The sequence below is a fragment of the Lepidochelys olivacea genome (assembly GCF_965140295.1).
Source record: "Lepidochelys olivacea isolate rLepOli2 genome assembly, chromosome: 20".
NCBI lineage: Eukaryota > Metazoa > Chordata > Testudines > Cheloniidae > Lepidochelys > Lepidochelys olivacea.
The window spans coordinates 3296791-3309064 of NC_140430.1; the positions used below are offsets into that span (position 1 = coordinate 3296791).

Sequence of the window (12274 nt, forward strand, 5' to 3'; positions counted from 1 at the left end):
TCTCCCTTTCTTCCTCCTCTCCCTCCATCTCTCCCCTCCCTCCTCTCCTTCCTCTGTCCCCTCCTCCGCCCCCCCTTGGTCCTCTGTCTCTCCCCTTCTCCTGCCCTTCCTCCCTCCCCTCCTCCTCCTCTTTCTGCATCTTTCTCCCCACTCCTCATCCTCTTCCTCCCTCTCTCCCCCCCCTCGTCCCCTTCCTCCGTCTCCATATCGCAGTGTAAGGATTCCAGTGTAAAGCGTGTTATGGGGGAAGGGGCAGTTGTTCATGGATTGGCTGGGAATTTTCTGCCCTGAGCTCTAGAACCCCTGTGGGGGCATGTCCTGAGTGCCGTCCCCATGGGTTTGTTCTAGAGCGGGGTGGCTGGAACATAGGGGTGCGGGGGGAGGTGACAGGCTCCAGAACGTGGGAGGCACTGGTGAAGGATGCTGGTGGCCTGTGCTCACCGTGTCCTGGGGTTCTAGAGTGTGGGGGGCAGGCAGGTGGCAGGGGCCTCCAGAATGAGGGGTCTCCATGTCCTGGGGCTCTAGAGTGTGGGGGAGGAGTACATCCCGGTTTCCATCTTGCGGGGATCCCCGCATCCCAGGTCAGTGAGGGCCGCCTTCTGCAGCATGCCGGTCCTTCCAGTGTCCAGGGACAGACCCCATCCTCCATCGCTTTCCCATCCTGCAGCCTCCGGGGATCCGGCCCGAGGGCGGCACTGCCCCGCTGTGGCAGGCCCGTCTTGCTGGCTCTGGCTTCCCTTGGTGTCGGATTCCCCAGCCTGGAGTTTTTATCCTTGAAATTGTTTCCGTCCCCAGGCAGATGGGCTGCCTTCCCTCCCACCTGAGGCACTTTTGTCTTTCCCGAGAGACATAGCGAGGCTGGCAGCTGACGTGCCAGCCCGATGGCTCACGCTCAAGCCCTGCTCTGGGCGCAGCTAGAGACGCCCCCTTTGCCCTCAGAGCAGCTGCTGCCCCGGCCTCACGATTCAGGGACAGGGACAGAGCCAGCTTTGGCAGGAGAGTCCAGGGCAGAGCCTCAGCTGGCGAAGCTCCATTGACTCTAAGGGACCAGTTACACCCGCTGTGGATCCACCTCCCTTTGTGAGTGTCTCCATCCGCGTGTGTGCGTGAGCGCCTCTCCACCTGTGTGTGTCTCCCTGTGTGTGTGTGTCTGTGCGTCCGTGCGTGTGTCTCCGTACACGTGTGTCCGTGTGCGTGAGCATCTGTGTGTGCGTGTCCATGTGTGTGCATGAGCGTGTCTCCGTCCGTGTGCGTGCGTGTCTGTGAGCATCTCCGTCCGTGTGCGTGTGTGTAAACATCTCCGTCCGTGTGCGTGTGTGTAAACATCTCCGTCCGTGTGCGTGCGTGTCTGTGAGCATCTCCATCCGTGTCCGTGTGTGTAAACATCTCCGTCCATGTCCGTGTGTGTAAACGTCTCCGTCCGTCCATGTGCGTGAGGGTCTCCGTCCGTCCATGTGCGTGAGGGTCTCCGTCCATCCGTGCACGGGCATTTCCCAGGAGATGAGGCCCCATGGCACGTCTTGACAGCTCTCTGTTTGCGTTACATTTACAAGACTAAGCCACTCAGCCTGAACAAGCCCCTGGCCTCCCGAGCTGCCGCTCACCCCGAAACCCTCGGCTTGCACTTGATTAGCTTTATTGGTTCCCACAGCTGTCACCGCGTGTGTGGCCAGCTCCGCACCGCTAGGGTAAAACTCCACCCAGCATCATAAACTCATTAACAAGCTTATTTACATTCACAATGAGCTTGCACTCTGGCCGGGAAAGCGGTTGATGTTGATTGCAGCTGGAGGAGCGAAGGATTCGGTGGGTCAGTCTGCGCTGTGGGAGGTGCCTTGCGGTTAAGGCACTGGACTGCTGTGGAGGAGAGCTGAGTTCAGGTCCTACCTTTGCTACAGACCCCCTGGATGTCCTGGGGCCCATTACTTCCCCTCTCTTGGCTCAGTGTCCTCGTCTGTAAAATGGGAATAATCATCCATCCTTCAGCTGTCTAGACTGAGCTCGTCAGAGGAGGGGCTGTGTGTACAGCCCCCAGCACAGTGGGACCTGGGCTTGGCTGCAGCTCCAGGCATGGCCATAATAACGCTGCTTATGCACATGAAGGACCTAGAGCAGGAGTGTGACTGGGAGCTGAACTCCGTCTTGGCCTGCAACACCCCATTCCCGTCCTGGGCCGCGTTGCCCCCTCTCAGCAGCCAAGGGAGGAGACAGAGCAAGGCCCAGTTTGCTCCTGATCCACAGAAGAGCAAATGCAAATTGTAGCTTCCCTTCTCTGTGCCGGGGGCTGGTGTGTGCCAGCTGCCAGTCACCAGTTGCTCAACCCAAGGGCAGAGAGGGGGTAACCCTACCAAGGAAGGCCCAGCATAGCCTCTTCCGGGTTGCTGCAGCCCAGATCAGAGCGGTGGATGAGCCAGCGCCTGTGTGCAGTGGAGCTCCTGCCAGGCTCCTCCTGCTCCATCGGTTCTCCCTCTCTCTTCCTTGGGAGAACAGGAAGCGCTGCCCCCAGAGGCTGCTAAGGCTGCAGCCCGTTTCCCCTGAGTCACCGGCCTCACCATATCCCGCAGCCTCTTCCCGCAGAGCCCGCGCATCGCTCCGGAACTGCCTGGCCGTGAAGATGTAGACGGCTGGTTTGGCCACAGTGGAGGCCGATGCCAGGAACCAGCACAGAGCGGGGAGGGCCCCGGGGCAGCTGGCCAGGCCCCGGAGCAGCGGAGTGTAGGACGGGCCAGCTGCAGCAGGAACAGCACCCTTGCCAGGCGGGCGTTGTATTTGTCCAGGCCCCAGGATCTTGGCCTGCATGGTGGAGGTGACAGCCGGTGGGATGGCAAAGGTACAGAAGAAGAGGGCCAGGGCATGTGCCCGTTGGCCAGCCCCGGGGAGGACCACAAAGCAGAAGGATTGGCTTGCGCACGAGTGGAGGAGCAGCCAGAGCTGCGGTGCGCACCCAGATGTCAGCAACTGCTGTGGGCGGGTACCACGCCAGCTGGCTGCGATAGGCCCTGCAGGGATGCGCCAGGGCCAGGGAGCGGTGCACGGCCAGGGCCGTCAGGATGATGGCGGTGGCGAAGGAGCTGGCCACGCCCACGCAATGCAGGAGCTTGCAGAGGTCGTCCCCCAAGAGCCGCGCTTGCAGGGTGGCTGCAGCACGTCCGCCGGGCTGAGGTCGAGCAGCACTGTGCCAGAGCACCGGGCGCTTCAGGAGGACGACGAACACCAGCCTGTGGCCGGCCACGCCAGCCAGGAAGAGCGCCCCGTCCACGACAGGCACGAGGACTGGCTGGACGCCCCAGCGAAGCCCTCTAGGGAGGGGATAGTGCTCCGTTTTTCCCAGGCCCAGGTCCTCCTCTCGCCTGCTGTGCCTACATCAGCCTGCAGCCTCCCTCCTGGCTCCTCCGCCCAGCTCCAGCCCCTGCCAGCCCCCTCTGCTCGCACAAGCCTCCCACGCCCTGGCTGTTCCCCTCCCAGCGTCTGCGTGCTGGGCGTGGGGCTGTTGGTAGGTGACCATTGCACTGTGGCTGTAGGGTCGAACTGAAGCCCCACACGTGCCGTGGGGTGCTGCTTGGCATCTCTTGGAGAGCCCCACTCCCTGTATCCTCCGCCACACGCCTTCCCCAGATCTCCACCACAGTTCACCCTGCATTGCCCCGCTTTTACTGAAAGCCTAAGCTAGGCTCCTCTTTTCAAAGCTGTCCTCCCCGGCCCAGCCTGCTGGGTTCTCTGCAGCAAGGCCGTTTGCAGAACAAAAAGTATCACAGACCCTTCTGGAAGCAGTCCCTAGCACGGCATGGAGCCGTTTGCTGCCAGGCGTGTCCTGCTTCAGGAGCTAGCAAGCAGGTCGGAGCGAAGAGCAAACTCCAGCCATGTGCGCCCATCCCAATTCACCATTTTGGAGTTAGGTCATGCTGCACAGGCCGGCTGCTGTTCACCGTGCAGCAGCCCCGGAGGGACCCAGCCAGTGCCGTACGCCTAGCGGGACAAGCTGCAGTCAGCTGCATGCAAATCCCCAGCACCGCATGAATATTAAACCCCTCGTCACCGCTCTCCTTCCTGTCCCCTTGCCAGCCCTGGATAATTAAAGGCCCAAGGGCGCTTGAGATCGTCCTGATTGTTGTGTGCGTCTCGTTTACATTATTAAAGTGCAGGGCTTAGCGGGGACTAAGTGTCTCTCTCCGCGGAGCGGGGGCTGCAGCTGAGTCCCCCGTGCCCCATTCGCTCTTCAAACATGACTCGAGGCACAGCTCCCTTCAGAGACGGTCGCATTCGCTCCTCCTGTTCATTAGCTTCGCTAGTTGAGCTGCACAAACCCGGCCGTGCCTGGCCGGTTAACTCCAAAGCACCTGGTGCCCACCGTGGATCCCGGCTCGTCGGGCTCTGGGGCGGCTGTGCCGACCAGTGCCCTGCTCACAGCACTGGCTAGCTCAGGGATGCTGCCTGATGTGCGTCGGGCTGGAGGTGGGGAAATGAAAGCCCTTGCTCATGACGAGAGCGGAGGGGGAGACGATGGGGGTGCTGCAGGTGGCGATGCGGGCCTCGGGTATCCTTGCCGGGCACTGAGCATGGAGGGCTGGTCTCGAGCCTTCTACCGCTGCAGGCCTGGGGGTTCATGGAGATTTGAAAGGGTCGGGGGGTTGCTGCAGCATTTCAGTAACATCAGAAATATCTCCATGGCTTTGCAGTCCTCAGGCCCTCGACAGAGGAGGTACATGCAGGGCCTGCCCCCTTCTACGGTGCCGGGGGCCCTGGAGACGTGCCATGGGCAGAGAAGTCAGGGCCTTGGTTTTGAAGTCCGTGCTTCCCTTGGGTGATGGCAGTAAGGGGGTGGGGGTGGGGGGAGCAGCAGGTTGGCACTTGACCTTGTAGCTCCAGGGGCTCTGCTGTTTCATGCCTGATGCCTTGAACCCTGAGCCGTCTGTGACTCCAGCCTGAATTACCCACTGCTGCTGTTAGCTTGTGTCCCCCTGCTCCGTTTCGCTGCTGTCTGGTGTGTCGTGACCGAAGTGGTGGCCCACGTAGAGGATAACGGCTCTACTACTGCTCCGGCCCGATGGAGTTCTCCTGTAGCTCCGGGGCGGGGGCGTGCGCTTTGAGTGCCGAAGGTCCCAGTTTCCAGTCCGCTGGCAGGCTGGAGCAGGAGGGAACGGCTCAGAAACATCTGGAGGTGGCACAGCTGGGCGCTGAGTGTGGGGAACGGCCTGACTAGCGAATCTCATCCCACTCTGTGTCTCCCCCCTGCAGATGTGGGCTCAGTGGAGGGGCTTGCGTACCACCGGGGCTGGGACACGCTGTACTGGACCAGCTACACCACGTCCACCATCACGCGGCACACGGTGGATCAGAGCCGCCTGGGGGCCTTCGAGCGGGAGACGGTCATCACCATGTCGGGAGACGATCACCCCCGAGCCTTCGTGCTGGACGAGTGCCAGAAGTAAGCGCTGGAGCCTTGTGCGGGCGAGCGGAGCAGCCGTCCTGGAGACGGACAGCCTGTGCACAGAGCTGGAGGGAGAGCCCCCTGCCGCAGGCCTCAGCCTGGCTCCCCCGTTGCCGGGGCCTCGGGGGTATGAGCAGTCTCCCTGGGCCTGCTGGGGGTTTGCCCTCTCGAAGGGGCTGCGGTGCCCTTGGTGACTGGGGCGCGTGTAACTGGGAGGGGGCTGGTCACAACAGAGCTCATTTCACACACGGGTCGTGGGAACGTGCAGTCACGGGCCTTCTGGGCTGGATCAGAGCCGGCGCCCCCTAGAGGGGAAAGGCCCCATGTCCCGTTCCCCACCTCCCTAAGCCAGTGAGTCCCTGCCCTGGGACTGGATTGGAGCCAGCACCCTTTAGAGGGGACAGGCCCCGAGCCCCATTCCCTACGCACCTGAGCCGGCCAGTCCCTTGTCCTGGGGCCAGATGGGAGCCAGTGCCCCCAAGAGGGGAAAGGCCCCGTGTCCCATTCCCTGCCCCGACCTGGAGTGAAATGTTAAGCATCACGTCAGCAGAGCTGGATTGGCAGCGCTGCTGTCAGGGGGTCACTGGCTGGTTTCCCCAGCTGCTGGGACCGGTTTCCTGGCGGGCTCTCTAGTCTCGTCCCTGTTACTGCCCCTCCCATCCTACCGGGCCATATCCCTGTAAATGCACCAGCAGCCCCATTCAGCCCAGAGCCTGGGGGGATCCCGCAGTGAGCAGGGAATAGCAACGTGGGGCTGGGGAACCCATGGGCTGCAGCTTGGAGCTCCCCAGTCCCAGAGGCCTGGCGGGCCGGCCCCAGGGGGGCTCCAGTGCAGCTTGGGCCGGCCATGCAGCGCCGCCCAGCTCAGCCCCGCCCCTCCCGCCTCCCTGCCCTCAGCATGATGTTCTGGACCAACTGGAACGAGCAGCATCCCAGCATCATGCGAGCCACCCTGGCCGGCGCCAATGTCCTCATCGTCATCGACCAGGACATCCGGACGCCCAACGGGCTGGCCATCGACCACAAGGCCGAGAAGATCTACTTCTCTGACGCCACGCTGGACAAGATCGAGCGCTGCGAGTACGACGGGTCCCACCGCTACGTGAGTGCAGACCCCTGGGGCAGGGGGCCTTGCTGCGGGGCAGGGGCCGAGGGATGGGACCCGGACTGGGCCTAGTGAGAGCTGGCTGGATCCCCTTGAAACGGGCACAGTGGAGCCTGGATCGGTGTTATCACCACGGTGGGGCAGAGTGGGCGGTGATGGGCACTGGCGGGGCAGCCGGCCGACCCTGGGCACAGCCTCCTGCGAAGGGTAGGACCCTCCTAGTCCAGGGACTGTCCAGCGTTGGGGGTGGCTGCAGCGGTTGTTCCCCTCTGCCCCCAGCCCCTGGGCTAACGGTGTGAGGGTGCCCGGCAGGTGATCCTGAAATCGGAGCCGGTGCACCCCTTCGGCCTGGCCGTCTACGGCGACTATATCTTCTGGACGGACTGGGTGCGCCGGGCCGTGCAGCGCGCCAACAAGTACGTGGGCACGGACATGAAGCTGCTCCGTGTGGACATCCCCCAGCAGCCCATGGGCATCATCGCCGTGGCCAACGACACCAACAGCTGTAAGGGAACAGGCCCCGGGCCGGGAATTCCTGCCTGGAGCCCCCCCTGCCCCTCATGCCCACCTCACCCCGTCCCCTGGGCAGGCTGGGAGGGTTCGCCCCATAGAGACCCACCCCCGGTCTCTCCCAGTCCGTCCCTAGCTCTCCCATCCCCTGGGCAGGCTGGGAGGGGTTTGCCCCATAGAGACCCCCCTCCCCCATGGTCCCGATCCCTCCCCAGCTCTCCTGTCCTTTGTGCAAGCTGGGGGTGGGGATTTGCCCCATAGAGACACCCCCTCCCGTCGGTCCTGATCCCTCCCCAGCAGGCTGCTGAGCCCCCCATTCAGCACAGGGGTCTGGCCCTGTCTCCACTTGGCTCTGGGAACCGGCTGGCCAGTCCCAGCAGGCTGCTGAGCCCCCCATTCAGCACAGGGGTCTGGCACCCGCCCCTGTCCTGGAGCATTGGCTGGGGTCTCCGCTGGGCCTGCGTGTGACTCTGCTCTTCCCCTGCCCCCAGGCGAGCTGTCCCCCTGCAGGATGAACAACGGGGGCTGCCAGGACCTGTGCCTGCTCACCCCCAAGGGGCACGTCAACTGCTCCTGCCGGGGCGAGCGGGTCCTGCAGGAAGATTTCACCTGCAAAGGTGAGTGCCGCCCCCCCCCCCCCGTCATGCTCCCCACGTGGAGGGAGCCAACCCTAGGAATAAAGAGAGGAGGGGGAGGCAGAAGGGGGGTGGGAGGAGGATAAAGGGAGAGGGATGGGAAGGGGGTGGTGCATGGGGGCAGGGGTGCACGTGGAAGGGGGATGGGGAGGGCATGGTGCCCATGGACAAGGGGTTCTTCCCAAAAAATTTTTCCCACCCCCAGCCCTCAACTCCACCTGCAACGTGCACGAGTTCGAGTGTGGGAATGGGGAGTGCATCGACTACAGCCGTACCTGTGACGGCACCGCGCACTGCAAGGACAAGTCCGACGAGAAGCAGTCCTACTGCAGTGAGGGCCTCTTGCGCTCGGCTCAGCTCCCCCCGCCCCGCGGTTCCCCCCACCTGGAGCCCTGTCGGCTCTCCCCCCGCCCAGCGCCCAGTCGGACTCCTGGCCTGGCTCTGGGCTGGGCGTTCGGTCTCGTGGGTAGAGCCAGAACGCCAGGTTTCTGGGATGGGAGCGTTGGGTAGTGGCTGGGATGGGGGAAGTGGGACCCCGAGCTCCTGATTTCTGGTCCCAGCCTGGCGTGTGGTCTGGCTTGGGCAGGAGGGGACTGGGATTCTCCTGGGTTCTCCCCTGGGCGTATCACTTGGCTTCCCCGTGCCCGTTAACCAGGGCTGGGGCTCACTGACCACACAGACGGGGCGGCTCTCATAAAGAAACGGTAGCTAACAGGTGCTGGCGCCCCCCCAACGGGACCCCCCTCGTCTCTGAAAGCTTTGCACCTGCTAGCCCTACACGTGACCTGCACGGCCGGGAATATTGCTGTAGGACTTCAGCATCTGAGCCGGGCACTTGATGGTGCGTTAGCCTGATTCTGAATGACCCTGTTCCTGTGCTCAGGGCAGAGCTGGGGGAGGCTGGGCCATGCCATGGGGGGCCTCTGAGCCCCCCTGACCCTGCTGTAACATCCTTCGCTCACTGTGGTCCCCCACGGGCAGTGGGAAGCAGACAGGAGCCGGCACGTGCATGGTGCCCCTTCAAACTGCAAATGGGGGGCCAGCAACCCCCTGAGCCCCGCAGCTCCCCTCTCCGCTCCTCCCCCGCAGGCAGCCGCAAGTGTAAGAAGGGCTTTCTGCACTGCATGAATGGGCGCTGCGTGGCCAACGCGTACTGGTGCAACGGCATGGACGACTGCGGGGACAACTCAGACGAAGTGCCCTGTAACAGTAAGTGATTCCCCTCCCTTGCCTGGCGCTCGCCTGCCGCGGGCGGCTCCTGCACCGGGCGGGCCTGGCTCTGTCCCAGCTCCCCCTCACTGCTGTCCGCCTGGTGCATGACGGAGGCAGGGCTGGAGGGCAACGGATTGCCGGGTCAGACTCCCAGCTCGAGCCCCCCGCAGCTGCGTTTCAGACCTGGCCTTGGCGGCTCTCTCTGCGCGGCAGGGCAAACGGGAGCGGCTGGACCTTCCTCTGTCTGGACTTGGCTTCTCCCGCCGTACAATGTGGCTAGGAATCCCGAACCATCTCCCAGCGGTCGGGGAGACTCGCTCTGCAAATACTCGTGCGAGATGCTTGTATTTCGGTGGGGGGGGGCCTAGCTGGAGTCATGTAACGTACCTGGAAAGAGAGAGACCCTCCGTCCTGACGCAGTTTGCAGCGTACCTTGCGGCTTTGGGCTCTTTGTACATTTTGTAAGTAGAGGAGAGTTCAAATAACCCTGTGCCAAGGCTGCCCGGGCAGCTGTGCATGCAGAGTGTGGGCGTGTTTGCATGTGGGGGACACGCATGTACACACACACACAAGCATGGTGGTGTTTGCATGTGGGGGACGCATTTACACACATGAGTGCGGGCGTGTTCACATGTGGGACACACACGTACATACACGCGCACCAGTGTATTTGCATGTGGGGGACACACATACCCACACGTACACACTCGAGCTCCGGTGTGTTTGCATGTGGGGGACACATACACGTGTACACACACACAAAAGCATGAGGGTGTTTGCATGTGGAGGACTCATGTACACACACGAGCGTGGGCGTGTTTGCACGTCACACACACACACATTTTGCCCAGAAGATTTTTGCAGCATTCCCAAACTCCCCAGTGTAAAGAGGAGCAGAGCCCTTTGTGGCTGGAGTCCGACCCCCACTGGGCACAGAGCACTAGTGAACGCAGAGGCTCCATTCCAAGCAGAGCCCCGGGAAGAGGCACCAGCTCACGTGTGTCCCCTGCTGGACCGGCAGGGTTGGCAAGGCCGTGCCCCCAACGCCCGAGAACTGCTGTTTTGGGCATGGCTGCTGCTGTGGCAGGAGGAACATGGCGCCCTGACCAGGGTTGTGGCGGGTGCCCAGATCTGCGTGCCCCCTGTGCCAGTCCTGCGTACCGGGGAGAGGGCCCTCGTGCCATCCTCAGCTGGGTGCCAACGCTGAGCTGTCGGGGTGGTTTAGGAGCATCTGAGAACCAGGCCGCTTCGTGCCCAGCCCTGCTCGCGGAGCCCAGTGCACGAGCGGCCAGGTTCCCGGTGCTTCCTTCCCCTTGTCAGGCAGGGGTCTGAGTGTGGAGAGGAGAGGAGCGGAGTGAGGGGCCAAGATAAACACAGTCAGGTCGCTCCCGAAGTGTCCTGTCAGGCTGTGGGGGCAGCCAGTGCAGTGAGCGCAAGCCCCATTGCAGTGAGCGTGAGGGGCGCGTGTGAGCCCCATCGCAGTGAGCGTGAGGGGCGCGTGTGAGCCCCATCGCAGTGAGCGCGAGGGGTGCGTGTGCGTCCCATCGCAGTGAGCGTGAGGTGCGTGTGTGAGCCCCATCGCAGTGAGCGCGAGGTGCGTGTGTGAGCCCCATCGCAGTGAGCGCGAGGGGCGTGTGTGAGCCCCATCGAAGTGAGCGCGAGGGGCGTGTGTGAGCCCCATCGCAGTGAGCGTGAGGGGCGCGTGTGAGCCCCATCGCAGTGAGCGTGAGGGGCGCGTGTGAGCCCCATCGCAGTGAGCGTGAGGGGCATGTGTGAGCCCCATTGCAGTGAGCGTGAGGGGCATGTGTGAGCCCCATCGCAGTGAGCGTGAGGTGCGTGTGTGAGCCCCATCGCAGTGAGCGTGAGGGGCGCGTGTGAGCCCCATCGCAGTGAGCGTGAGGTGCGTGTGTGAGCCCCATCACAGTGAGCGCGAGGGGCGTGTGTGAGCCCCATTGCAGTGAGCGCGAGGGGTGCGTGTGCGTCCCATTGCAGTGAGCGTGAGGGGCATGTGTGAGCCCCATCGCAGTGAGCGCGAGGTGCGTGTGCGTCCCATCGCAGTGAGCGCGAGGTGCGTGTGCGTCCCATCGCAGTGAGCGCGAGGTGCGTGTGCGTCCCATCGCAGTGAGCGTGAGGTGCGTGTGTGAGCCCCATCGCAGTGAGCGTGAGGTGCGTGTGTGAGCCCCATCACAGTGAGCGCGAGGGGCGTGTGTGAGCCCCATTGCAGTGAGCGCGAGGGGTGCGTGTGCGTCCCATTGCAGTGAGCGTGAGGGGCATGTGTGAGCCCCATCGCAGTGAGCGTGAGGTGCGTGTGTGAGCCCCATCGCAGTGAGCGTGAGGGGCATGTGTGAGCCCCATCGCAGTGAGCGCGAGGGGCGTGTGTGAGCCGCATTGCAGTGAGCGCGAGGGGCTGCCCGCCGAGCCCCCCCGTAGCTCCGGTCTGTCCCCCTCGTTGCAGAGACCAGCTGCGCGGTGACGGAGTTCCGGTGCCGGGACGGGAGCTGCATCGGGAACTCGAGCCGCTGTAACCAATTCATCGACTGCGAGGACGCGTCGGACGAGATGAACTGCAGTGAGTGGCAGCGTTGCACGGGGGGGACCTCCCCTCGGCCTCCCGTTCCCTGGCTCAGAGCTGCCCCCACCCCCAGCGGGGAGGGGAAACCAGGCCCTTCAGCCCCCCTGTACCCTGCCGTGACCCCCTCAATAGAGTTCGAGCCAGGTTATTGTGTCCTGGGAACAGGCCCGGCCGCCCTGTCACTGCCAGGGTGCCCTGTGCAGCCCCTGACGTGCCACCTCCCGACAGGCTGTCAGAAGCACTTAGTGAGGTGCTGCGAAACGGGCGTGGGAGACGGGCAGAAGGGATCGGCCTGGCACCTGCAGCCGGCGTGGGGGCGGGCAGGGCCGGTAGCAGGGGGCAGGCCGCAGGCTTCAGCCAGGAGTCACCACGGGCGGGGTGTCACGGAGTCCCCAGGCGATGCTCTGGAAGCCGCAGGGACTCTGGGGAAGTCTCCTCTCTGAGCAGCCTGTCCCCAGGGCAAGAAGCTCACCTGGCTTCCACCTTCCTGGGTCTGACCCCGGAGCCTTCAGCATCCCCTGCCCCTCCCTGCGCTTCCCACAGCGAGTCTGCCCAGGCAGGGTCCTGGGGAAGCCAGAGGGTCCTGCCCCCCAACTTCGCAGTCAGACGTGACTCTCAGCCAGCGAGGAAAACAGAAGGTTTATTAGACAACAGGAACATGGTCTAAACCAGAGCTTGTACGTACAGAGAACAGGACCCCTCAGCCGGGTCCATTTTGGGGGGCAGTGAGCCAGACAACCCCGTCTGTCCTTCACTCATCGTCTCCAGCCAGCCCCAAACTAACTCACTCTCCAGCCCCTCCTCCTCTGGGC

The 12274-nt window shown here is 63.5% G+C and overlaps 1 protein-coding gene across 2 annotated transcripts in view; it reads left to right on the forward strand.

Moving 5' to 3' along the window:
* The window catches only part of LRP1 (LDL receptor related protein 1), a 180609-nt gene that overhangs the window by 138222 nt on the left and 30113 nt on the right, over window positions 1–12274 (forward strand). For both annotated transcript variants that reach the window (XM_084610262.1, XM_084610263.1), the window contains exons 42-48: window positions 5236–5425; window positions 6326–6530; window positions 6846–7038; window positions 7535–7660; window positions 7884–8009; window positions 8768–8887; window positions 11346–11459. In XM_084610262.1, the coding sequence (XP_084466388.1) occupies window positions 5236–5425; window positions 6326–6530; window positions 6846–7038; window positions 7535–7660; window positions 7884–8009; window positions 8768–8887; window positions 11346–11459 (1074 nt within the window). The remainder of the gene's footprint in view (window positions 1–5235; window positions 5426–6325; window positions 6531–6845; window positions 7039–7534; window positions 7661–7883; window positions 8010–8767; window positions 8888–11345; window positions 11460–12274) is intronic.